The 27207-nt window shown below is 39.9% G+C and overlaps 1 protein-coding gene across 2 annotated transcripts in view; it reads left to right on the plus strand.

The window, feature by feature from the left end:
- Positions 1-803: 803 nt before the first annotated feature.
- Positions 804-27207, plus strand: part of NEK4 (NIMA related kinase 4) — a 33184-nt gene continuing 6780 nt past the window's right edge. Inside the window, exons 1-14 of one of the 2 annotated variants that reach the window (XM_036102585.2) lie at positions 804-1097; positions 3181-3447; positions 4390-4587; positions 5017-5124; positions 7043-7197; positions 8895-9036; positions 11561-11965; positions 16613-16762; positions 17305-17454; positions 18073-18139; positions 18890-18999; positions 20111-20199; positions 21423-21628; positions 22086-22219. In XM_036102585.2, coding sequence (XP_035958478.2) covers positions 1005-1097; positions 3181-3447; positions 4390-4587; positions 5017-5124; positions 7043-7197; positions 8895-9036; positions 11561-11965; positions 16613-16762; positions 17305-17454; positions 18073-18139; positions 18890-18999; positions 20111-20199; positions 21423-21628; positions 22086-22219 — 2274 coding nt within the window. In that variant the 5' untranslated portion in view covers positions 804-1004. The remainder of the gene's footprint in view (positions 1098-3180; positions 3448-4389; positions 4588-5016; positions 5125-7042; positions 7198-8894; positions 9037-11560; positions 11966-16612; positions 16763-17304; positions 17455-18072; positions 18140-18889; positions 19000-20110; positions 20200-21422; positions 21629-22085; positions 22220-27207) is intronic. The other variant, XM_078077217.1, reaches the window with a different exon arrangement.

The raw sequence follows: 27207 nt of genomic DNA on the forward strand, positions 1-27207 counted from the left end.
AAGGGATGGATTTCTCGTCCTTGAGAAAGACACTCCTGGATCTTAGGAGATACACACGTATCTATCTAATAGAGACATAGGAAGGATTTACAATTGTGAGGTCTTTTAGGTAAATGCTCTAGGAAAGGGAAAGAAAATGTCGGTTGGATCAAATAATAAACTCTTTGGCAGCTTTGAGCTTTCACACACGGGTCTTTTAAGGAGGGTCCTCCTACGGACACTACCTTAAGCTGTTAAAAACCATGCTAGAATTTGGTCAAGTCACAGTGCAGGGGTTTGGATAGTTATGAGAGTACTTTGCATTTCTTAATGCACAAGCTGAAGCTTTTAAGGGTGAAGTGTACTGATATCTTCAGTTGCTTTTGAAATGCGTAAAAAATAAGATGGATTGCTAGATGCATACATTAACCATTGTGTGATAAAGCAAATGCAACAAATGTTACTTGTAGAATCTAGTCTGTCATCCCTCGATTAGAATGGGAGCCTCAAGAAGAGAGGAACTCTGTCGGTCTGGCACATGGTAGGCGGTTAATAAAATTATTTGTAAAACGAACGGCGAATATTTTCAAAAAGCGCTTAGGTCAAGTACGTGCTCAATACGTGGAAGCTTCTATTACTTTATTGTTCCCCGCAACCCGGAAGTTCTCGGCGGTGGAACTTAGGCAGAAGGCGCGCGCGCCAGGACCAGCGGAGTCGCTCTGGCCGCCCTGAGCTTGGGCTCTATGGCGGATCCTCCTGGATGGCGGAACCGCTCTGGCCGCCTGGCGCTTCGGCTCTGTGGTGGGTGCTTCCGGGCTGCGGGAGCATGCGCGGGGCTGCGCTGGCCGGGATCGCTATGGCAGCGGCGTCGCTGTGGGCCCAGCCTCCGAGCTCGCGTAGGGGCCCGAGAGTCTCAGCAGCCGCCAGCACAGCGGCCTCTTGGGCATGAGCGGGGTCTCCTGCCGCGGCCCGCGACCCTGGCCGCCGCTGCCGCCGCATCGCAGCTTTGGGCCGGCGCCGGGAACATGCCCCTGGCCGCCTACTGCTACCTGCGGGTCGTGGGCAGGGGCAGCTACGGGGAGGTGACGCTCGTGAGGCACCGTCGGGACGGCAGGCAGGTCGGCGGGGTTGGGGCCCGGCAGGGGGTGGAGGGCAGGCAGCTATATGCCGAGGCCGCAGTCCAAAGGCTAGGCTGCGGGTGGTCTGAAGGGGACTCACCTCGGATGTCACTTCTCCAGGGAAACCGTCCCATACCACCAAGAGTAGGCCAGGCCTTACTGTAAGATGCGCCCCACACTCCCTGTAGTTCTCCTTGATAGTATTAATTGTTGTGCTTGATCTACACACCTCCTCCACTCTTGACAATTCCGTGAGATCATTCATTCCCACAGTCTAACACAGCGCCTGGCAGGTATTACTCTTTGAATGAAGGGCCCCATGCATCTGACCTGGAGACTGTTGGACTCACTTAAAATTCATCATCTTCCCGCCAAACCTTTCATGGTCCCCATTTCAGTGAGTAGGACCACACACCATCCACTTGCCCCAGCTGGACATATCCAGGTGTCATTCTTGATACACACCACTGCCCCCATTCATTTGTCCACTAAGCCAGCAGGCCTCTTCTCTATCTCCACTGGTACCGCCCCAATCCAGGACATCATAATCTTTAGCTGAGCTGTGGCCATGGCTTCCACTGATCCTCGCTCTTCAATCCATCACTTTCATTGCCATCTCAGTGATCCTTCTAAAACTTACAGCTAATGTTGTCACTCCTTTCTCTAGAGCACTTTATCCCATGACCCTCAGGATGATGAGCCAGTTCTTTTTTTTTTTTTTTTTTTAAGATTTTATTTATTTATTTGAGACAGAATGAGAGAGAGAGAGAGAGCACATGAGAGGGGGGAGGGTCAGAGGGAGAAGCAGGCTCCCTGCCGAGCAGGGAGCCCGATGCGGGACTCGATCCCGGGACTCCAGGATCATGACCTGAGCCGAAGGCAGTCGCTTAACCAACTGAGCCACCCAGGCGCCCGAGCCAGTTCTTTAAAATGGTTTATAAGTAGGGTGACCATATAATGTATCATACAAACTGGGACAATTTCGAGACTGGAAGGAGGCGTTATTAATAATTACACCAAGACAGTGGCAGTGCCCCAGGCAAGCTGAAAAGAGATGTCCCTCCCAAGTATAAGGCTCTCTAGTCTGTTCTGCTTGGTGTCAGGTGCTAGTAGCTCTGCCTGGAACACAAACTCAGGTATAAGAGATTTATTCAGTAGCGATAGGGGGAATGGGGTGGGTGTGTCATTGGATTTTTTGAGTGGAGAATGGGGTATTGATGGGAATAATAGCCCCTCACATTTGAGCAGTAGTTTACACTTTACAAAGCACATTTATATATATCCTTGTTGATTAATGAACTGTATGGACTGTTAATTGGTTGTGGGCAATGTATCAGGGCAAGGTGTCAGGGGATATTGACTTTCTTTTTAAGTGGGAATAATTTTTAATGTTGAGAATCAGTGATTTTTAACCTTATTAGGCCATGGATCCCTTTGAGTATCCAATGCGATCTATGAATCCATTCTGTCTGCAGATGTATTTTCTTTTTTTTCTTTTTTTAAGATTTTATTTATTTATTTGACAGAGAGAGACACAGTGAGAGAGGGAACACAAGCAGGGGGAGTGGGAGAGGGAGAAGCAGGCTTCCTGCTGAGCAGGGAGCCCGATGCAGGGCTCGATCCCAGGACCCTGGGATCATGACCTGAGCTGAAGGCAGATGCTTAATGACTGAGCCACCCAGGCGCCCATGCAGATGTGTTTTCAAGCCTTATATTATAAACCTTTGTAAGGGAAACTTAGAGGTTAAGGAATCTTTACTACAGGTTTTATGGTTGATCCAGTTGTATGTTAACACGGACTCATTTTTTAGCCATTAATGAAATTGTAAAATGCAGATGGAAAGTATAATAAATTTTTTATGACCCTCCAGCCTGTTATAAGTCTAACCTGTTGAAAATATCAGTAAATTGGAGCAAATCTTTTCCCTAGTTTTGTGCTTTGCAAATAACAAAATGAATAGGTTGTCTGACAGGCTCCTGGAGGTTGGTTTTGAGGACCATTTCAGGAGAACCCTTAAATATTCTGCACCTATAAAACTGTATGCTTATTTGCACCTTGTAAAATCACGTGTTTTCTCCATAGTATGTCATCAAAAAGCTGAACCTCCGAAATGCCTCCAGCCGAGAGCGGCGAGCCGCTGAACAGGAAGCTCAGCTCTTGTCTCAGTTGAAGCACCCTAATATTGTCACCTATAAGGAGTCATGGGAGGGAGGCGACGGTCTGCTGTACATCGTCATGGGCTTCTGCGAAGGAGGTGATCTGTACCGAAAGCTCAAAGAACAGAAGGGGCAGCTTCTGCCTGAGAGTCAGGTGGTGGAATGGTTTGTTCAGATTGCCATGGCCCTGCAGGTACTGTCCAGACACAGCATTCCACTCGCTCCAAGGGACGGGGATGGCAGGTGGATTTTAGGAAACTGCTTCCCCGAATGCTTACATGAAAAAAAAATGTATTTAAAAAAAAATCCATTTATGAAGTAGACTCAGTCCCTTTCACTATAGCATTAGAGTGTTTCTGAATGAATGATGTCTATATTGAAGTAGATGTGGATTTCAGTTTGCAGGGGATGCCAGTTCTCTGTTCATTTAATATTCATAGCAAAATCAATTTTAAGGGCCCTGAGTTGACAAAGCAAAAAATGACCATGTCTGTTATCAGCTGGTCAGCTATGTCATATTGAAAGGTGGTTGGGCTAATTAATATGCTTAAACTGTGGGGGTATGGGCTTTAACCCTGCTGTGGCAGAGTGAGTGGAAATACAAAACATGTTTGTGTTCGAATATACACACATTCAAATGTAAGACTGTTTATGAAATACCACTCTGGATCTGGACAGATATGTCCAGAATGGATTGACCTTGTGTAAATTTTAGACACTGTGTCTAAATAAAAGTGATCTTGTTATATTTGAAAATATTATTAAGCTGAAGATTTCATGAGTCTGAGGGGAATGTGCATCTGACCCTGTACAAGTTGTCTTTGTCCCTTCAGGGGGAGTTTGTAAGCATATTTTTAACTGGATCCATTTAATGCTAGATGGTAAAATTGTCAAGGTACCAGGGAATAGTTGTGAAGGATAGATACTGGGCAAATTAATGCATGGAACTTAATTTCTTGCTTTGGAAAGTTGTAAATCAGACTTTTTATTTAGAGATGATTAAAACAGTAGTGTTTTGTTATTCAGGTGACTGAAACTCTTTCACTCATGCAATTGTTGATGGTATGTAAGAAGTCAGGAATATGTAAGTAGGTAAGTGTTTTTATATTTAATGAAGTTTTATTTCTCTCCTCAGTATTTACATGAAAAACACATCCTTCACCGAGATCTGAAAACTCAAAATGTTTTCCTCACAAGAACAAACATCATCAAAGTGGGTGACCTAGGAATTGCTCGAGTGTTAGAGAACCACTGTGACATGGCTAGCACCCTCATTGGCACACCCTACTACATGAGCCCTGAATTGTTTTCAAACAAACCTTACAACTATAAGGTAGGATTGAGCTGCATATGCCAGCTCACCCTGTCTCTAGGACAGTATTCATAACTTCAGAACCCATCAGATAGAAAGTCAGAGGAATTCTCTGTGAATTGGCTTGAGGAAAATGTTTTTTGGTTTTTGGTTTTTCTTTAGATTTATTTATTTATTTATTTGAGAGAGAGAGAGAGCACGAGAGCGAGCACCAGCAGGGGGGAGAGGGAGAAGCAGGCTCCTGATGGGCAGAGAGCTCAATGTGGGGCTCGATCCCAGGACTCTGGGATCACGACCTGAGCTGAAGGCAGATGTTACCTGCCTGAGCCACCCAGGTGCCCCAAAAACGGTTTTTTGCTTTGTTTTGTTTTGTTTTGTTTTGTTTTTCTCAGAGGAAAAATGTCAGTAAGGCATTCTGACATTTGATTATTTACTATTTTTCTTTTCTAGTCTGATGTTTGGGCTCTGGGATGCTGTGTTTATGAAATGGCCACCCTGAAGCATGCTTTCAATGCAAAAGACATGAATTCTTTAGTTTATCGGATTATTGAAGGAAAGGTAAAGAATATTCTGAAACTAATTGTTTTTCATATTTGAAGCAAGGTTAAGTTAATGCAGCTTTGTAAGTAGCTATTGGCAAAAATGAGTCATTGTTGATGTCAGGTGGATAGGTAAGAAGAGTAGGCCCCTTCTATGGAGAAGGTTGAACTAGAAAGAAGGCATTGATCGTTTTTTAATACTAATTTGTAAAGGTGGCTTAATGGTTCTGAAGAATTGGCTTTTTGAAAACCACCACCTTGTAACCACAGGATATTCAGTTGCCCTGAGACGATATTGGTAGCTTCTCCTGAGCAGCCGTGGTTAAATGAGTCCCATCTAAAATGAGTCCACTCTGGGCAAAGTACCCATTCCATTCCCAGCTTGCTCAGTACTTGGTGATTAGAAGACACTTTGCAACAATGTAAAATAATAATGATAATAATAAATAAAAATCAGTCTACTCTTTGAAGGTGTTGCTCCTTTGGTAATCATCACAATTATAAGTAGCCAATTAAGAACTGCAGAAAGCAATGTGTACGATACAGACACTAGAGTGACCACGTTTATATATTACTTCCCATGAGGCTAGTTGTCCTCTGCAGTGTTAGGCATCCACACACCATTAAGTTTTATTTATTTATTTTTAAAGATTTTATTTATTTATTTGACAGAGACAGCGAGAGAGAGAACACAAGCAGGGGGAGTGGGAGAGGGAGAAGCAGGCTTCCCGCAGAGCAGGGAGCCCGATGCGGGGCTCAATCCCAGGACTTTGGGATCATGACCTGAGCCGAAAGTAGATGCTTAATGACTAAGCCACCCAGGAGCCCCACACACCATTAAGTTTTAAAGCTGTAAACCACCTACTGATTTTAATTTTATGCCAAGACTCACTTTCTTAATTTCAAAATACTGAAAAACACAAAAAGTAAACCATACCTGTAGTGTACTGAAAAACACAAAAAGTAAACCATACTCACTTTCTTAATTTCAAAATACTGAAAAACACAAAAAGTAAACCATACCTGTAGTGTACTGAAAAACACAAAAAGTAAACCATACCTTTACACCACTACTTAAGACTCAAAACAAGAAAGGAGTGAAATTTCCCTCTCTTTTTATTCTTTTCTATCCACTGGAGATCACCATTGCTAGGAATTTTATGCGTAGCCTTCCTAGCGTTTTCCTGTCTGTATATATATCTCAGTGTGGGTGTATATATGCACATAAATACACAGGCACTTTTAAACAGTAACTGAGATGGAATCAGATAGTACATATTGGTATACAACTTGCTTTTTTGACTTAATATACAAGGGACATCTTTCCAGTTCGGTACCTGTCATATTTTTTAAGAAGCTGCCTAACATTTTATTAGAAGGATGTACCATAAGCTATGCAATGGATAGACATTTAAGTTGTTTCCAGTTGTTTACTACTGCAAGAACAATGTTGCAGTGAATATCCTGGTATGTAAGTCTTTGGGAACTCATGCTTTTATTTCTGAAGGAGAGAGTCCTCAAATGGGATTGCGGGTTTGAAAGATATACTTTTTTTTTTTTTAAGATTTTATTTATTTATTTGACAGAGAGAGAGACAGCTAGAGAGGGAACACAAGCAGGGGGAGTGGGAGAGGGAGAAGCAGGCTTCCCGCCGAGCAGGGAGCCCGATGCGGGGCTCGATCCCAGGACCCTGGGACCATGACCTGAGCCGAAGGCAGACGCTTAACAACTGAGCCACCCAGGCACCCCAAAAGATATACTTTTATAGTCTCACAACTTGCTGCTATGACCAGGACACTAGTAAGCTTCCTGTATGCTGGCTCTTTTCTTCTTCTGTGGATAATGACTTTAAAGAAATATTTGGAAACATCTACTTTTTCCTTATACTTTGCTTCAAAAGACCAGAGTCATAATTGTGATATTATTTTTCTTTGTAGCTGCCACCAATGCCAAAAGATTATAGCCCAGAGCTGGCAGAACTGATAAGAACAATGCTGAGCAAAAGGCCTGAAGAAAGACCCTCTGTGAGGAGCATCCTGAGGCAGCCTTACATAAAGCGCCAAATCGCTCTGTTTTTGGAGGCCACAAAGGCGTAAGATATTCCCTTGCAAATAGGTGGCTAAATAGATGAATAAAAGAAGGTAGCTTCTATAATTCTCATATGTAGAATTTATGGTGAAGTTTTATTTATTTATTTATTTTGAGAGAGAAGGGAGGAGGGGCAGAGGGAGAGGGAGAGCGAGAATCTTAAGCAGGCTCCACACCCAGTGCAGAGCCCAACGTGGGCTCGATCTCACAACCCTGAGATCATGACCTGAGCTGAAATCAAGAGTCAGATGCTTAACTGACTGAGCCACGCAGGCGCCCCTGTGGTGAGCTTTTTTAAACATGAAGGAAGGGGCGCCTGGGTGGCTCAGTTGGTTAAGTGACTGCCTTCGGCTCAAGTCATGATCCCAGAATTCTGGGATCGAGTCCCGCATTGGGCTCCCTGCTCAGCGGGGAGTCTGCTCCTCCCTTTGACCCTACCCCCTCTTGTGCTGTCTCTCTCACTCTCTCAAATAAATAAAATAAAATCTTTAAAAAAAAAAACATGAAGGAAAATTGCATGATTAGGACATGTGTTGAGATTTACTTAATTGCTAAAATCAGAAATCTAGAAAACCATTTAGAGAATCACTTTAACATTCCTTAGAGGGTCCCAAGACATATCAAGTATGATTCTTTCAAAAGGCTATATGTTTTAGAAACCATATGAAAATGAAATTATCTAAGAAGCCTGTTATATTATGTACTATGTGAGAGTCACATTTAAAAATTAAGCACTCAAATTTCTGAGAGTTTCCATAAATTTCCCTCTTCACTCATATAATTTCTCAGGAGAAAAATTTCTTTCTTTGACTTACAGGGGTTACCTTCACTAACTAGCTGTTCCAAGATCTAAGAGCTGCACGATCTCTGCCTTGTGACATTGTTAGATTTAAGAGTAATACTAGAGAGGCCCCAGGGGATAAAGAAAAACCATCTTTTTTATTTACACCATCTGTAATTTGCACCAAACAGACCTTTGGCCTTCCGCAGCACAGGTCTCATGGTCCTGTTGAAGTCTCCAGAGGGTTAGTTAGCTCAATTGTAGAAATGTCACACTAAAGGGGGTTAATCCTGTACACTTTTGTTCTGCAAGTCCAGGCTGAGCACACCAATCATTCTTACTCTCAAACTTGGCAAAGCAGTTGTGGTATAATTACAAACATGCGAAACTTGACAATTATGCTGGTTCTTCTGTACGTGAGGTAATTTCTCATTGATTTTTTATGGTGGAATAATCTTGTATTTACAGACAAGTTGCAGAGATCATACAGAGAGTTTCTGTACCCCCCTCCCCCAGCTTCTCCTATCATAAACCTCTTACATTACCATGGTACATTTGTCAGAACTAAGAAAACAACATCAGTACCTGACTGTTGACTAAATTCCAGACTTTATTTGGCCCTCACCAGTATTTCTACTAATGTCCTTTTTCTCTTTTAGGGTCCAGTCCAGGATACCATATTACATTTAGTCCTCCTGTCTCCGTAGTCAACCAAGTTTCTCACTTTCTTGGTTTTTCATGACCTTGATTGATTTTGAGGAGTACTAGTCAAGTGTTTTGCGGAATGCCCCCTGGTTTTTAGAAAACTATTTTCTCTAAATGGAGCAGTTTTTATAATACATGTACACATTTCCCAGATATGTAAAAACCTTTCATTTTCACTATACTGATAATAATTTTTTCTTTTCTGCCTCATAAAGAAAAACCTCCAAAAGTAATATTAAAAATGGCGACTCTAAATCGAAGCCTGTTGCTGCAGTGGTCTCTGGAAACGCTGAATCGAGTCATAAAGTAGTTCCCCTCCAGTCACACTCTTCTGAGGGCTCCAAGACATATGTAATGGTATGTATTTTAGAAACTATTAAAACGAGGGGCGCCTGGGTGGCTCAGTCGTTAAGCATCTGCCTTTGGCTCAGGTCATGATCCCAGAGTCCTGGGATCGAGCCCCGCATCGGGCTCCCTGCTCAGTGGGAAGCCTCCTCCCTCTCCCACTCCCCCTGCTTGTGTTCCCTCTCTCACTGTCTCTCTCTGTCAAATAAATAAAATCTTTAAAAAAAAGAAACTATTAAAACGATAGGTTATTTAAGCAGGTTATATAACATGATGTTAACCATTTTATAGTGAACCATTAATTGCATTTAGTGCATTCACAGTGTTGTGCAACCACCACCTCTATCTAGTTCCAAAACATTCCACGTCACTGCAAAAGGAAACTGCAAACCCATTAAGTAATCATCCTCATGCTCTCCTCCACCCGGCCCCTCGAAACCACCAATGTGTATTCTGTCTCTATGGATTTGCCTATTCCGAGTATTTCATATAAATGGAATCATAATATGTGACCTTTCGTGTCTGGCTTCTTTCACTGAGCATGATGTTTTTGAGGTAGCATGTATCAGTACTCCATCTATTTTTATGTCTGAGTAATATTCCACTGTACGTATGCACCACAGTTTGCTTATCCATTCATTCATTGGTGGATATTGAGTTGTTTTCACCTTTTGGCTGTTGGTATGAAAATTTGGGTACAAGTCTTTGGGTCCCTGTTTTGGGATATATACCTAGGAGTGGAATTGCTGGGTCATGTGGTAGTTCTATATTTACTTTCTGAGGAACCAACACACTGCTTTCCAGAGCGGTTGCATTTTACTTTCCTACCAGCCAGTGCACAAGAGCTCCGGTTTCTCCACAACCTCACCAACTCTTGTGATTTTCTACTTTTCTGATTCTAGCCGTCCTAATGGATGTGAAGCGAGCGGTATCTCAGTGTAGTTTTGACTTGCGTTTCGCTAATGACTAATGACATAGCATCTTCCCACAAGTTTCTTGGCCATTTGTATTCCTTCTCTGGAGAAATGTCTGTTAAGCACTTTGCCCAGTTTTTAATTGGGTTTTTTGTATTTTTGTTGTTGAGTTCTAAGAGTTCTTTCTGTAGTCTGGACAGTAGATCCTTATACATGATTTACGAGTGTTTCTTCTCATGCTGTAGGTTGGCTTGTCACTTTCTTGATAATGTCCCTTTATGCACAAAAGCTTTTAATTTTGATGAAGCCCAATTTATCTGTTTTTTTCTTATGTTGCTTATGCTTTTGATGTCATATCTAAGAATTCCTTGCCAAATCCAAGTCCATGATGATGTTTGCCTGTTTTTTTTCTAGGAGTTTTATAATTTCAGCTCTTATATTTAGGTTATTGATTCATTTTAAAAGTTTTAAATTTTCTGTTTATTGTGGTGAAATAGATATGACATAGAATTTGCCATTCTTAAAAAATATTTATTTATTTTAGAGAGAGCACGAGCAGGAGGGGCAGAGGGAGAGAGAATCTCAAGCCGACTCCACGCTGAGTGCAGAGCCCAATGCGGGGCTCAATCCCGCAACCCTGAGATCACGACCTGAGCTGAAACCATGAGTCAGATGCGTAACCAACTTGTGCCACCCAGGCACCTCAGAACTTGCCATTTTGAGCCTCCTCTAAGCCTACAATTTAATGGCCTTAACTACACTCACAGTATTGTGCAACCATCACCATTATCTTCCAAAACCCTTTCATCACTCTAAGTAAACTTTGTACTCGTTAAGCAATAGTTCCCAATTCCTCCTGTTCCCAGGCCCTGGTAACCTCTAATCTACTTTCTGTCTCTATGAGTTTGCCTATTCTAGATGAGTGGAATCATACATTATGTCCTTTTGTGTCTGGTTTATTCCATTTAGCATGTTTTTAAGGTTCATCCATGTTGTAGCATGTATTAGTACTTCATTCCTCTTTATGGCTGAGTAATATTCCATTGTTATGTGTATATCATATTTTGTTTATCCGTTCATCTGCTAATGGACATTTAGGTTGTTTTCACCTTTTGGCCAGTGTGAATAATGCTGCTAGGGATTATTTAACCCCTATAAACATTGGTGAGTAAATATCTGTTTGAGTCCTACTTTCAGTTCTTTGGGATACTTACCTAGGAGTGAGATTGCCAGGTCATATGGTGATTTTATTTATTTATTTATTTATTTATTTATTTATTTATTTATTTTATTTTATTTTATTTTATTTTTTTAAATAAATTTCACTTTTTTTTTTTTAAGATTTTATTTATTTATTTGAGAGAGAGAGAGCACAAGAGGGGGGAGGGTCAGAGGGAGAAGCAGACTCCCTGCTAAGCAGGGAGCCTGATGTGGGACTCGATCCCGGGACTCCAGGATCATGACCTGAGCTAAAGGCAGTCGCCCAACCAACTGAGCCACCCAGGTGCCCTCATATGGTGATTTTATGTTTAACTTTCTGAGGAACCTGCTGTACCTTTTTTGAGTTAATTTTAAGTGGTATGAGGAGTGCTGTAATAAGTTGGAAGCATATTTTCACTCAGGGTGAAGACAAATGTTTGTCCCCGGAGAAACCCATAGTCATTGGCCCCTTGAAGATACCAGCAAGTCTGAAAGGCTACATCTGCAAACCGGACGTGAGCAATACCTCAGAATCGTTAGCCACCATCAGTAAAGTGAATATTGACATCTTACCTGCAGAAAGAAGAAATTCACTGAGCGACGACTTAGTTCGGGAGAATCAGCCAAGACACTTAGATGCCTCTAATGAGCTAGAAAGTAAATGCAGTATTTCTCAAGTGAAGGAGAAGCTGCAGGATGGCACTAAGCCCAGCCCTCAACCCAGAAACCTAATTCCCGCATGGTCCTCTGATGATGTCACTGGGGAAAGGAATGACCCAGCGAGACCTCTGCAGCCCCTCAACAAAGACCAAAAGCTGAAAGACCAGGTGAGTGATATGCATGAGGTGCTGGATTCAGAGAGAAAACTGGAAAGCGCACTTACGAAGATGTGGGTTGTGTTTATTGTGTTCTAGTTGGCATTTTAGGAAAACCAGTTATTCTGTGTGCCAGTTTAAACATTACAGAAACCAAAGGATAGGACCCGCAGGATTCTTAGATGCGTTGTGCCCCACTATAGGGTATTTGGTAGAAGCATGCTATTTGTATGTTTTCTCCCATTTCTTTGTCACTCTTCCTTAGGCCTCCACGTGGATGGGTAGTTCTACCAAGTAGGTAACATCACATTTCTTCTTGCGCTTGGAAAGTTAGTGATTGATCTTATTTCTTAAGGAATAAAAAAAAGTATTTTATGTGTTGCAACCAAAGGGGAAGGAAGAGAAGAAGAAAAGGAAAGGAGCAAAAGGATTTTGATACTAAGAGACTATTCTAGTAAATTTAAAGGTTAACTTCTACTTGAACTTGGAAAGAAGTGTAAGTTAGATAAAACATGGCTATAGCTGAGGATTAGAGAGAAAGCCAGAACATTTGGTGACCTTTTCATTTTTATATGTAAAATATTCTAAAAATATATTTAAGATGTATTTTAACTATTTTTATAATCTGTGCTAAAATATTTAAATTTGATCTATTAAATAGATTTTTATATTTCATATCTTTTATATAAGATATGTAAAACTATTTTATACATTTATATTCAAATGTTTAATTTTTTTTTTTTTAAGACTTTATTTATTTGAGAGAGAGGGAGAGAGAGAGCGTGTGGGCATGCACAAGCAGGGGGAGAGGCAGGCAGAGAGAGAAGGAGAAGCAGGCTCCCCACCGAGCAGGGAGCTGGACATGGGGCTCGATCCCAGGACCCTGGGATCATGATCTGAGCCGAAGGCAGACGCTTAACTGACTGAGCCACCCAGGTGCCCCTATATTCAAATGTTTTAAATAAATTTTTGTTTTTGTGGAAAAGTCCAAGTATAACACTCTTGTCATTTAAAGTCATTAGATTGAAGTCTTAAACTTTCTTTGGACACTGGAATTCTTAGTACTTTGTGGATAAAACTATGTGTCCTGCTTGTTCTGCTTGGCTCTCAAATTATATTCAGGTTCACTTCTTTCATTTTCTTCTGTTTAGTTTTCTAATTTTTAAAGTACCGATTCAATGGTTTTTAGTATATTTGTAGAGTTGTATAGTCATCACTGTCTAATTCCAGAACATTTCCATAACCTTAAAAAGAAACCCCATACCCACTAATAATAGTTGCAATAATAATTGCTTCTTGCCCCCAGCCCCTGGCAACCATTGTCTGTAAGGATTTGCCTATTCTGACCATTTCACGTACAGGTATACCTCATTGCAGGTTCAATTCCAGATCACCACAATAGAGCGGATATTGCAATAAAGGGGTGTCAAATTTAAATTTTGGTTTCCCAGTGCATATAAAAGTTACATTTACACTACAGTCTAACCATCCTTCTGAACTTTCAGCAAGTCATAATCTGTTTGCTGGTGGAGGGTCTTGCCTTGAGGTTGATGGCCGGTGGTGGTTGCTGAAGTTTGGGGTAAGTGTGGCAATTTCTTTCAATAGGACGACAGTGAAGTTTGCCACATCTATTGACTCTTCCTTTTACTTGAACACTTAGAAGCCATTGTAGGGTTATTAATTGGCCTAATTTTAATATTGTGTCTCAGGGAATAAGAAGGCCTGAGGAGAGGTGGAGAGATGGGGAACAGCCAGTCGGTAGAACAGTCAGAACACACACATTTGTCAATTAAGTTCTCCATCTCTTATGGACACAGTTTGTGGTGCCCCCAAACAATTAAAATAGTAACATCAGAAATCACTGATTACAGATCACCGTAACAAATACAATACTATTGAAAATGTTTGAAATATTGTGAGAATTACTAAAATGTGACACACAGGCGAAAAGCCAATAGACTTGCTCATTGCAGGGTTGCCACAAACTTTCCATTCGTAAAAAAACCACAATTATCTGTGAAGCATAATCAAGTGGAGCCCAATAAAATGAGGTATGCCTATAAATAGAATCATACAATTTATGGCCTTTTGTGACAGCTTCTTTTACTTAACATGATGTTTTCAAGGTTTATTCATGTTGTAGCATCTACCAGTATTGCATTCCTTTTTATTTTTTTACTTTTTTTAAGGAATTTTATTTTACTTTTTTAAAGATTTTATTTGTTTATTTGAGAGAGAGAGAAAGTGAGAGAGAACACGAGCAGGGGAGAGGGGTAGAGGGAGGCGCAGACTCCCCGCTGAACAGGGAGCCCGATGTGGGACTTGATCCCAGGACCCTGGGATCATGATCTAAGCCGAAGGCAGACGCGTAACCAACTGAGCCACCCAGGCATCCCTGCATTCCTTTTTAAAATGCCAAATAAATTCACTGTATGTATACACCATATTTTATTTGTCCATTCATCAGTTCATGAGCATTTGGGTTGTTTTCACTTTTTGGTTACTATGGATAATGCTGTTATGAACATTCTTTTTTTTTTTGTTAGTGTTATGAACATTCTTATACAAGTTTATGTATGGACATATGTTTTCAGTTCTCTTGGGTATATACCTATGATTGGAATTACTGGGTCATATGGTAACTCTATGTTTAACTCTTTGAGGAACTCTAAGACTGTTTTCCAAAGCAACTGCATCATTTTACTTCCCAACAATATATGAGAGCTGCAATTTCTCCACATCCTCACCAATACTTGCTATTTTCTGGTTTTTTATCTAGTTATCCTAGTGAGTGTGAAATGGTGTCTTACTGTGGTTTTGATTTGCATTTCCCTAATGACTAATGATGTTCAGCATCTATTCATGTGCTTATTGGCTATTTGTATACCTACTTTGGAGAAATATCTGTTCAGGTCCTTTTTTCCCCCCTTAAGATTTTATGTATGTATTTATTTGAAAGAGAGAGCATGCAAGCTGGGAGCAGAGGAAGAGGGAGAGAGAATCTCAAGCTGACTCCATGTAGAGCATGGGACTCGATCTCATAACCTTGAGATCATAACCTGAGCCAAAATCAAGAGTCAGCCACTTAGCCAGCTGAGCTACCCAGGTACCCCAGAAAAGAAAGTTTTTTAAAAAAATGTAAATCGGGGGTGCCTGGGTGGCTCAGTTATTAAGCGTCTGCCTTTGGCTCAGGTCATGATCCCAGGGTCGTGGGATCAAGCCCGGCATCGGGCTCCCTGCTCGGTGGGAAGCCTACTTCTCTCTCTCCCACTCCCCCTGCTTGTGTTCCCTCTCTCGCTGTCTCTCTCAAATAAATAAATAAAATCTTTTAAAAAAATGTAAATTGGGAGGGTATGTGTTATGGTGAGTGCTGTGAATTGTGTAAGACTGGTTGAATCACAGACCTGTACCTCTGAAACAAATAATACATTATATGTTAAAAAAAGAGAAGAAGAAGAAGGTAGCAGGAGGGGAGGAATGAAGGGGGGAAATCGGAGGGGGAGGCAAACCATGAGAGACTATGGACTCTGAAAAACTGAGGGTTCTAGAGGGGAGGGGGGTGGGGGGATGGGTTAGCCTGGTGATGGGTATTAAAGAGGGCACGTGGGCGCCTGGGTGGCTCAGTTGGTTAAGCGACTGCCTTCGGCTCAGGTCATGATCCTGGAGTCCCGGGATCGAGTCCCACGTCGGGCTCCCTGCTCAACAGGGGGTCTGCTTCTCCCTCTGACCCTCTTCCCTCTCGTGCTCTCTGTCTCTCATTCTCTCTCTCAAATAAATAAATAAAATCTTTAAAAAAAAAAGAGGGCACGTACTGCATGGAGCACTGGGTGTTATGCACAAACAATGAATCATGGAACACTACATCAAAAACTAATGATGTAATGTATGGTGATTAACATAACATAATAAAAAAAATTAAATTGAAAACATCAGTAGTTTCGGGTTAATAACAATCTGAGTAATTAAAATAATTATTTATTTGGGGGGTGCCTCCTGGGTGGGTCAGTGGTTAGGCATCTGTCTTTGGCTCAGGTCATGATCTCTGGGTCCTGGGGTCGGGCTCCCGGCTCAGTGGGGAGCTTCCTTCTCCCTCTCCCTCTGCCTCTCCCCCTGCTCATGCTGTCTCTGTGTATCTCTCTGTCTCAAATGAATAAAGATCTCTATTTAATCTTTATTAAATATCTTTATTAAATGTTTTAAAACATATATATATAATTATTTATTTTGGGGCACCTGTGTGGGGCAGTTGGTTAAGTGTCCAACTCTTGGTTTCGGCTCAGGTTGAGATCTCGGTTGTGAGATGGAGCCCCGCCTCAGGCTCTGCACTGAGCGTGGAGCCTGCTTGGGATTCTCTGCCCCTCCCAGTCATGTTCTCTCTCTCATTCTCTCTCTCTCTCTCAAATAAATAAATAAATATTTTTTAAAAAGTAAGTACTTATTTTTCTTTGGGAAAAGAGGAAAAAAAGCCGGAATATGTGGGTAACTGATGTCAGCACTTTGTCTTTGCCGCTCAGCACTGCAAATGAGCATGCATCTTGAGAAAGACACTCCTTCTCATTTCCAGTTATAATTTTACAATAGTTTGGCCATTTGGAAGTTCAAAAGACTATTTCATTATTCTGTTTTCTTTTTTGTTTGTTTCATTTTATTATTTTTAAGGATCAAGTTGCTGGTGAATGTGTTATAGAAAAACCAGATAGAACCCACCCAGGTTTACAGCCACAGAGTTCTGGCTCTGAGCCTTCCCTCTCTCGACAGCGACGACAGAAGAAAAGAGAACTGCCTGAGCACAGTGGGGAAGAGAGACAGGTAGGTCAGCAGAGAGCTCTGTGGAGTAAGTCATTATTCTGCTGCTTGGGAAACAGACTTCATTTAGAATGATTAGCAGTTTCCAAAAAGGCACATAAGAAATACAGGGAACATATGGAGAGGGGTGGCAATGGGGAGATGCTAACTATTAGTTTTCAAATCTCAGTGAGTTAGAAATAGAGTAAAGATTTTATCTTCCCCAGCAAAAATGAACAGGTCATCTTGAGAGTTAAGGGAACAAGCTAACAAAGAATAAATCTCTTATCCCTTCCTGTGTTACACCGATGAATAGTTTCTCCCTTCTGCATAAAATCATGTCGATACCTCATTTCTTGAAGTGACTTTCATAAGCACCCTCTCTGTAAGCTTCTTAGATGGTCATTCACTTTTGGCAGAGTTTCTTTCCAATAAAGTGCAATGTTTTGAAGTTTTCGAGAGCAAATCATTAACAAATACAAAGGAGACTTACTGGTGGGGGAACTTAGGAGGTGGCTGTATAGGAAATTGATAATTTCCCACCTCCCTCTTTTTAATTATTTAAGTTCCAGGAGGCTGCTCCTCGACTTTTGCCTTCTCTTCCCACTGTTGGAAAAACGGATGTCACATTAACACAAAAAGATGCTGAAAACCAAGATAGAGTGGCCATTGGGTCTGTGAGCTGTTCGAGGAGCAGGGAGGTGTCATCATCAAAGGTTTGTGGGAGTGTATATTGGATTTTTTTCAACCTTCTTATAAAACTTTTTGGTTGTAAAAATCCTGCATATGTTGTGAGGTTTTTTATTAAAACATCTTACCTGGGGCGGGCTGGGTGGCTCATTCGGTTGAGCCCGATGCAGGGCTCGACCCCAGGACCCTGGGATCATGACCTGAGCCGAAGGCAGACACTTAACAGCTGAGCCACCCAAGCACCCTAAATAAATAAAACCTTAAAAACAAAACATCTTAGCCCTGCCTTTTGCCAAACAGCAGAGGGGACAAAAATTGTTATTCTCAGCAGAAGCTTTTATTGAAATGGATGGAATATAGTTCCAGGGATGGTCACTTCCACTTAATTAAGGAAACTAAGTAGATTCTGAATGTAAGAAATGCAGAATTTTTCATTTGCCCTTCCAAAAATGAGTACTTCCCAGAAATGAGGGTTGTGATCATTCCTAGCTAATAGTTGTAACCGTGATGTGGACTGGTTTCGAACAGATACTCCTTTAAAGACCTGTGCAGGGCCTTTCCTATAGTGCTGGATGATACGTCAAACTTTGCAGTTGTTAGAAAAATAGTGAGTAGGGGTGAAAGTAATTAACTGTCTTTAAAAGGATCGACCATTATCAGCAAGAGAGAGGAGGCGACTAAAGCAGTCACAGGAAGAAGTGTTCCCCTCAGGTAAAATTTTCTCTTTCCTTCATCTATTGGAGGTTGTTGGTTTGGCTTATGGATATAGCCTTGGTTCTGATTGTGAGGTGTGAAGAATTTTCAGCATCAGTGATCCATTTGGGAAACAGATTTGGAAGAATTTTTGAAATTTCTTAGGCCTTTAAAAAAAAATCAGCATAGGCTGTTGGGGTCTGGAACTTGTATTATCAGAGGAAGAGGATATTAAACAGAGAGCAAGAGGGCTTTGAGTGGCATTAACTCCTGGGAGATTTCAGACAGGAAATGGAGTGAACGTTTAATTTGTTTCCATGTTCAGATTCTGCTTGTCAGGAAGCGCTATCTTCCCAGAAACAGAGAGACGAAGCTGGGAGAAAGGTGCTGCCCTGGGCTGAGGGCCATGATCATTCTTATTACTATAATCTAAAGACAGTACTAGCAGTTTCTATTTATTGAATGATGTCTCAAGCATTATGGGAAGCATTTTAAGAGCATTATCTCATCTCCTGTTGACGGTAACTGTCAAAGGAAGGCAGCATTATCTGCATTTTGCAGCTGAGGACACTGAGGCTTGGAGAGGTTACATAACTTGACCAGGGTCACAGAGCTGGTGGACCCAGAACTGAGGTTTGAACTGAGGTGTCAGACACCAGAGTGATGATGAATATGCTGAGTTACTTCTAGGCTGGCACTTACTGTAAAGCCCTCTTCTGCTGAGGCCAGCCCACCACAAACAACTGCTGGGGGTGCTCACTTTTTCAGGCCCTTCAGTGAGGAGAGCTTCTCGGAGTGCATCAGGGCCAGGGAAACCACAAGAAGAAGGCCAGCCCGCCCCTGCCCAATGGTTGTCTTCCAACTGCACTGTTGCTCAGGTACATTACACAGTCCTATGGAAAAGGGGGACAGGTCTGTATCAGGCAAGCCTAATACAGTAAACCTCATAAATGCCAGCTCCATTGATTTCTGGGACAGCACTGCCTTAAGTTATATTTTTTCACCTTGATTAGGAAAAGAACTGGTGAATAATAACTAAAAAGGTTATTTTTCCTCCATTAAAGGAATGAGTTTTTTAGGTGCTCTTATAAGCAGTTGGTAGCTTAGTTACTATCTTTTTTAGGTAGTCTTTAAAACAGGACTTCCAAAAGGCTTCCACTAGGCAACATTTTGCTTATTCTGCTGTGTAACCAATATACCTGCCTACCTGGCCAAGTTTTAGTCTCATTTGCATATCTTTGCTCAGTTTCCTGTTTGTGTCAGAGTTCCTTAGCTTCTCGCCTAGGGAGGATGCAGGGGCAGCATCTAGTGGCTAAATGGGTAGTTGCAAGGTTTCCAACCCATGTTCATTTTCTGTGTAATGATACCTGGGGAATAATTATCCATTTTTCTGTATTGCAGTTTCTGACATTATTTCTAGGAGCATATAATTATTTTAAAAAATAGAAACTTCCTGTTCTTGAAAGTAAGGAAGATTTGTTGCTTTAACAGTATTCTATGAATAAGTTGTTTCACTAATCAAGATATTCCTCTCCATTTTCCAAAGTTGTAAGGTTTGCATATAATTAAATCAAGCAATCCTTTAAGGTATTTTAACAAAGAGTCTCAGATATAAGCAAACTGAGGTTGCTTTTATTTAGGTGGCATTTTATCTAGCTTAAAATTCCTTAGGTTACCAGCCCTCTGCTTAGGAGTTGGAGTACCAGAAATATTTGTGTGCTTTCTTCTGGAAAGGAAATTTCTTCATAGCTGAGACTTTCCAGGGCCTTGTAAAACTTTACCTTAATGTTCTTCAGGGTTCACTTGTGAACTTTATGGGTGAACTGGGATATCATTTGGGTAAAGTAACTTCAACTTTTAGATCATTAGTTTCTCCTGTTAAGTTGGACCCAAGTGCACACTGTATCTAGACATTGCATCTAAGAGTGTTGCATGTGTTATGTTCTGGTTGTGTTGTCATGTGGAATTTTGTTTTTCCAAACATTAAAGGAAAGGAGACTCATCCACTGTCTGTCTGAGGATGAATTAAGTTCTTCTACAAGTTCAACTGATAAATCAGATGGGGATTCCAAGGAACGGTAAGGTTCTTATTTTTCTGTCTCCTTTCATAAACAGTTTCTATTTTGATTAGTCCTACGTGTTTATTCATACCTGTAGTGCTGCCATCAATAACATTATAAATGGGTTTTGGTACATGTTAGCGCTAAAACTATCTCTTCTAATGAACACATCTGATTTCATTTGGAATTCTTACAGAATGTCTTCTTAGATCTATGGTTTATAGTTTTCATCAGATTTGCAAAAATTTTGACCGTTAGTTTTTCATAATTTTTTTGGACTCCCTCTTGCCTTCTTGAGGATTTTAACTATGTCTATATTAGATTGTTTAAAGTTGTCTGATAGCTCACTGATGGTGTTTGTGTTTTTTATACTTTTTTTCTGTTTCATTTTTCATAGATTCTACTGCCATGTTTTTGGGTCCACTAATGTTTTCTTCTACAGCATCTAGTCTGCTCATCCTATCTCATGTTTTCAACACAGTGTATTTTTTAATTTCCAGGAGTTCTATTTGGGTCTTTTTATAACTTCCATGCCTCTCTTTAATATATTAATGCATTCCTCTACCTTGGACATGTGGAATATATTTATAATAACCATTTTAATGTCCTTATCTACAAATTTTATCACTAGTGTCACTTTTGGGTCTGTTTCTATTAACTGATTTTTTTGTCTTCATAAATGTGTGTTATTTTCCTGCTTCTTTGCATGTCTGGTATTTTTGACTGGATGCCAGACATTGTCAGTTTTATCTCATTGGGGGCTGGTATTTTTTGTATTGCTTTAAATATTCTTGAACTTTGTACATGGATGTAATTTACTTAAAAATAGTTGGGCAGAATTTATACATAGAACCTGGGGCTTCTTTCTGGTCTCTCTTTTCTAAGATTTCACTCTCACTTTATAGTGGCTGTGGTTGTCTTGAACTCTGCCCTTTGGTTTTGTAGGCCAGAGAGACTGTGGGTTTTCTGTTGTACTTTAGCGGCCTATGGCCTTCCCTTAGGCTAAAAGTTGTTGACGCTCCTCCAGAACCTGCCTCCAGGTTTTGTACATTCTCCATTGTCTTCACATACTGTATTTTTGTATTTTGTTGAGTTTATACTTATTTATGGAAGGGTCTGTCTATAAGAGCTTACTTAGCTATTTAGAAGCAGAACTTCCTAAATGTTGTTTTGTATCTAATTTTTTAATGAAAAATTCTCATAAAGCCAGTGAAATCACAGGGGAATTTTTTTTTTTCCAGGAAATGTCATACAAATGAAATGAGTGACTTGGTGCAGTTGATGACTCAGACCCTAAAATTGGAGTCTAAAGAGAGCTATGAAGATCTCCTGGTTCCAGAGCCAGTGTCAGAATTTAAACTTCATCGGAAGTACCGGGATACGCTGATACTTCATGGGAAAGTTGCAGAAGAAGCTGAGGACCTCCATTTTAAAGAGCTACCTTCTGGTGATCAGTTTATTTTTTTACAGCAAACTGGAGAGCATGCTTATTGGAGAAATGTGTCACACCAAGAAGATAATGCTGCCAAAATTTGTTTGCTTTTTTATTTTGTTTGGATAGCTCCATAAAAGGCATATCTTGTTTTATGCAGCATGTTGTGTTCCTGAAAAGTTGCATGAAAGTTGTTTTCTTTAAATAAATATAAGTGCATGTTTGGATTTTTCATGTGACCTTTCTTGAAATTAGACAGTGTGGATTTTAGGTTTAGGAGGTGGTAATGAGATATGAAGTATAAGTTCATATATACATTTGTCATCACTTTAAAAATATATGAAGTTATTAAACCCAACTCTTGTCAAAGTGAAAAGAATCTTAATATGACAAGAGTTAAAAAAAAAAATGTTCTTCATGTTGCTGTGGTGAAAGTATTTATTTTTCCCTGTCTTTGTTAATTGCTTTTTAGCTGTCATGCCAGGTTCTGAAAAGATCAGAAGAATAGTTGAAGTTTTGAGAGCTGATGTAATCCAGGGCCTGGGGATTCAGCTTTTAGAACAGGTGTATGATCTTTTGGAAGAAGAGGATGAATTGGAGAGAGAGGTGAGTGTCCCATTAGCTGTGTCAGCTGCTTATGCTATAGAATTCTTTTTAACAGACTTTTGAAATATAATTAACATACTGTACATTTCACCCATTTAAAGTATACCATTCAGTGGTTTTTAGTATGTTCACAGAGTTATATAGCCATTAGCACAACCAAAGTTAGAACATTTAATACCCCCAGAAGAGACTCTACTCATCACTCTCCGTTGTCCCCCAAGCCCTCCACCCTTAAGCAACCACTGATATTTCTATGCCTATAGATTTGCCTATTCTGGACATTTCATTTAAATGGACTCATACAAAACATGTGGTCTTTTGTGATTGGCTTCTTTCAGTTAGCATAATGTTTTCAAGATTCATCCATGTTGTAGCATATATCACATTCTTCATTGTTTTATATGGTCAGATAATATTCCATTATGGCTATACCACATTTTGTTTATCTGTTCATCAGCTGATGGACACTTAGGTGGTTTCCACTTTTTAACTATTATGAATAGTGCTGCTATGCACATTTGTTTTTGTGTGGACATGTTTTCATTTTTCTTGGGTATGTACCTAGGAGTGGAAATTGCTAAATCATATAGAAAGTCTATGTTTAACATTTTGAAGAACTGCCAGACTGTTTTCCAAAGTAGCTGTACCATTTTCCATTCCCATCAGTAATGTATGACGGTTCTAATTTCTCCACATTCTTGTCAACACTTGTTATTGTCACCATTTTGATTATAGCCATCCTAGTAGGTGGGAAGTGATACCTCATTATCGTTTTGATTTGCTTTTCCCTAATGGGTAATGATGTTTGCATCTTTCATGCGCCTTTTGGTCATCTGTAGATGTTTTTTAGAGACGCATCTATTCTGACCTTTTACATATCTTAGAATTATTATTTATCTTTTTATTGTTGAGTTGTAAGAGTTGTTTGTATATTCTAGATACAAGTCCTTTATCAGATATGTGATTTACAAAAAGTTTTCCTTATTCTGTAGTGGTGTTTTCACTTCCTTCAAGGCATTGTTTGTAGCACAAAAGATTTTAATTTTGTTAAAGTCTAATTTATTTATTTTATTTTTTGTTATTTGTAGTTTTGGTGTCATATCTAAGAAGGCTTTGCCTAACCTAAGGTCTTGAAGATTTATTCCTATCATTTCTTCTAATAGTTTTATCATACAAGTTCTTACAAATAGGTCTATAATCCATTTGAGTTAATTGTACAAGGAAGGGCTTCATCTTTATTCTTCTGCATGTGGATATCCAGTTGTCCCAGCAGACTGTTCTTTTCCTACTGAATTGTCTTGACACCCTTTTTGAAAATCAGTTGACCATAATGTAAGGGTTTATTTCTAGACTCTCAATTATGTTCCATTGGTTTATGTCTCTATGTCTATGCTACACTGTCTTCATTACTGTAGCATTGTAGTAAGTTTTGAAATCAGGAAGTGTTAGTCTTCTAACTTTACTCTTTTTTTTTCAAACTCTTTTGGCCATTATTTGCATTTCCATGTGAGCTTCAGGATCAACTTATTAATTTTTGTAAAAATGTCAGCTCAGATTTTGATTAGGATGCTATAGAATCATTCTCTAAATAAATTTTAGTTTGACTCACCTGACTTTTCTGCTTAAGGTTACTGTTATTATACTTAAATCTTATTTCTTTTTGAGAGATTCATTATATATGCTCACCTGTTTGAAAGTGAACAGTAAGGCATACTTACATTTATGGAACACAAACAACTATAGACCAATTTTTAAAAATTACTGCTTTTTCTTGTCTGATAAAAAGGTAATAAATACGTGGTTGTTGTAGAACATTTAGAACACACAGATTTAAAAATAAAAATCAGTGTAATCTTAGCCCTCAGTGATTCCAGATTTTGTTGTCTATCATTCCACAAATAGTAGTAACATTTACTACTACTAACACGGTTTTCTAAGCACTTTACATATATTAAGTCATTTAAATCTCCAACAATCCACTGAAGTTGTTACGAGTGATCCATTTTACGGAGGAAGACTCTGTAGCACAGAGAGGTTAAATGAGTTGCCCGAAGTCACACTGTTAACAGTTGGCTGAACAATTGGCCTTCATTGCAGACAGTCTGATTCCAGAGCCCATGTTCTCAACCACTGTTCTGTACTGCCTTTTATTCTCTTATACATATGTCTGTGGTTTGCTGTGTATGTACACATCCATCACATCCATATATGTATCATAGCCTTTTTTTTAAGCCCAAACAGGATTAGCCTGTACACAGTTTGTAGTATGTATTTTTCACATAATGGTACAACTGAGCTTAGAAGCACAGCCAGGTCCTTGTAGTAACAATCACTCTTGATCGTTCCTGTGCTTCTGAGGCCACTACTCTTTTCCTGTTCTCCCTGGGCTAGTTCCTGATTGGGTCATGCAGATTATTCTCCAGTGAGTCAGTTGCATTTCATCACACCTGCATTATGGAAACTTTCAGAGTAGTGCCTGAACAAACATTTTTTGACTAGTTATACTTTTAAAATATTTATATTTCTAGTTTTTTGGTGGTAATAATAGCAACAACAGTAAAGCCTTAAATTCCTAGAAATACAGTTGCTTCTCCACCAGTTTATTTTTGTCTTTGATACGTTATCTTATTTTATTCAGATTCCAGTCTGAACACACATGGTCCAAGAACACTCAAACCAAATATAAACAGATGTTAAAGATTGGTTTTTAAATGTCATAGCCAGTGATGTCACACTTGCCTATGATCTCACCAACATAAAACTACATCCACACCTCAGTGGCCACCAAACCATTCAGCAGAGCTTCCTTATCTGTGAATTGTTGGAAGCTGATAGTTTTTGAACACTCCTGATAATTTTTTTCGAGCTCTGAATAGCTGTAGGAATCTCAGCAGAGACTGGTTGGAAGAACCAGCTCAACCTAGCCAAAATGTGGCCAAAGCTTTGAGTAAGTCACAGCAGCGCTGGGGCCCTCTCTGCAAGGTTATGGACAAACTGTGCCATGTTCCAGGATGGAAAGTCTGTTATCCTGGATGGCCACTACTGAATGTCACTTCTCCAGCAATTTAATAATAAATGATATCTAAGTGTTGTTTTAATTTTTTATTTTAAAATAATTTTAGACTAACTGAAAGTTGCAAAAAGAATATAAAGAATTCCTGAATACTCCTCATCTATATTCCCTAATATTACTATTCTGCCACTTTTGCTTCATTATTCTCATTCTCCATATGTATAATTATTTTTCTATCCATTTGTGAGAATGTCTCTCCACCTCTAAATTCTTCAGTATTTCCTAAAAACAAGAATATGTCCTTATAGGGGTGCCTGGGTGGGTCATTTGGTTGGGTGTCTTGCTTTTGGCTCAGGTCATGATCTCGGGGTTTTGGAATCAAGCCCTGCATCAGGCTCCACACTGAGTGCAGAGCCTGCTTGGGATTCTCCCTCTCTCTCTCTCTCTGGAAAAAAATAAATAAAAAGAATATGTCCTTATATAACCACAGCTCAGTGACCAAATTCAGAAAATTAACATTAATGCAATACCATTATCTAATTTACAGACCTTACTTAAATTTCACTAATTGTCACGCTGATACCCTTTATAGCAAAAGAAAAAAATCTTTCTGTTCTAGGATTCAGTAGATTCAACTCAATCAGGTTGAATTAAATTAAGGATTACCTTTTTTAATAGGTTTATTAAGATATAATTCACATACCATGCGATTCACCCATTTTAAGTGTACAGTTCAGTGGTTTTTAATATATTCACAAATACATATTTGCTGTCACCACAGTCAATTTTAAATATTATTGTCTCCTTAAAAAGCAACCTTGTACTTCTAGCTGTTGGCCCTCTATCTTCTCCTTTCAGCTCTAAGGAACCAGTAATCTGCCTTTTCTATATAAATTTACCTATTCTGGACATTTCATTTAATAGAATCATATAAAATATGTAGTCTTTTGTGACTGGCTTCTATCACTTAGCATGATGTCTTCAAGGTTCATCTGTCTAGGAGCATGTATCAGTACTTCATTCCTTTTTATGGCTGAGCAGTATTCTGTTGTGTGGATATGCCACACAATATTTTGTTTAATCTTTTCATCAGTTGATGGACATTTGGGTTGTTTCCACCTTTTGCCTATCGTGACTAAGTTTGGTATAAACATTGGTGTGCAAGCTCCTGTGTGGATTCAGTTCCCTTGGGTGTATAACTAGGAGTGGAATTGTTGGGTCGTATGGTAATCTACATTTAAATGTTTGAGGAACTTCCAGATGGCTTTCCAAAGCAACTGCACCATTTTACATTTCTACCAGCAGCATAAGAGGGTTCTGATTTTTCCACATTCTAGTCAACACTTGTTATTATCTGACTTTTTGTTTATAGACTTCTTAGCAGGTATGAAGTGGTATTCATTGCATTTCCCAGATGACTAATGATGTTGAGCTTCTTTTCATGTACTCCTTTCCATTTGTATATTTTCTTTGGAGATATGTCTACTCAAGTTCTTTGCTGATTTTTAAATTGAATTATTTATATTTTAATTAATGAGTTGTGGAATTCTCTATATATTCTAGATAGAAGTCTTATTATCAAATATATGATTTATAAATATTTTTCCCATTCTGTGGGAGTGGTAGAATGTCTTTTTACTCCCCCACCCCCTTTTTTTTTAACGGTGTGGAATCCTTACCTTTATTTCAATGGGAGGCGGTGGTCGGGGCAAATCCTATTGGTCTGGGGGCAGCTCCAGGTCCTCCCTGTGGGCGCTGGGGTGCTTGGGGCCAGCCTCTCCTTTGTAGGCCCCCACCTTTGGGGTGCAATGGGTTTGGGCAGGGCCCTGCCCCCTGAATTTCTCCAGCTCCACCTTCAGCCCATCATTCACCTTGGGTGGCAAGTGCAGCTGCTGCCCCACCTCCTCTTCTTTTTACTTCCTTTATAGTGTTCTTTGAAGCACAAAAATTTTCAGTTTTGACGAAGTCCAATTTA

Source organism: Halichoerus grypus, chromosome 1, assembly GCF_964656455.1.
Source record: "Halichoerus grypus chromosome 1, mHalGry1.hap1.1, whole genome shotgun sequence".
NCBI classification, from domain to species: Eukaryota; Metazoa; Chordata; class Mammalia; order Carnivora; family Phocidae; genus Halichoerus; species Halichoerus grypus.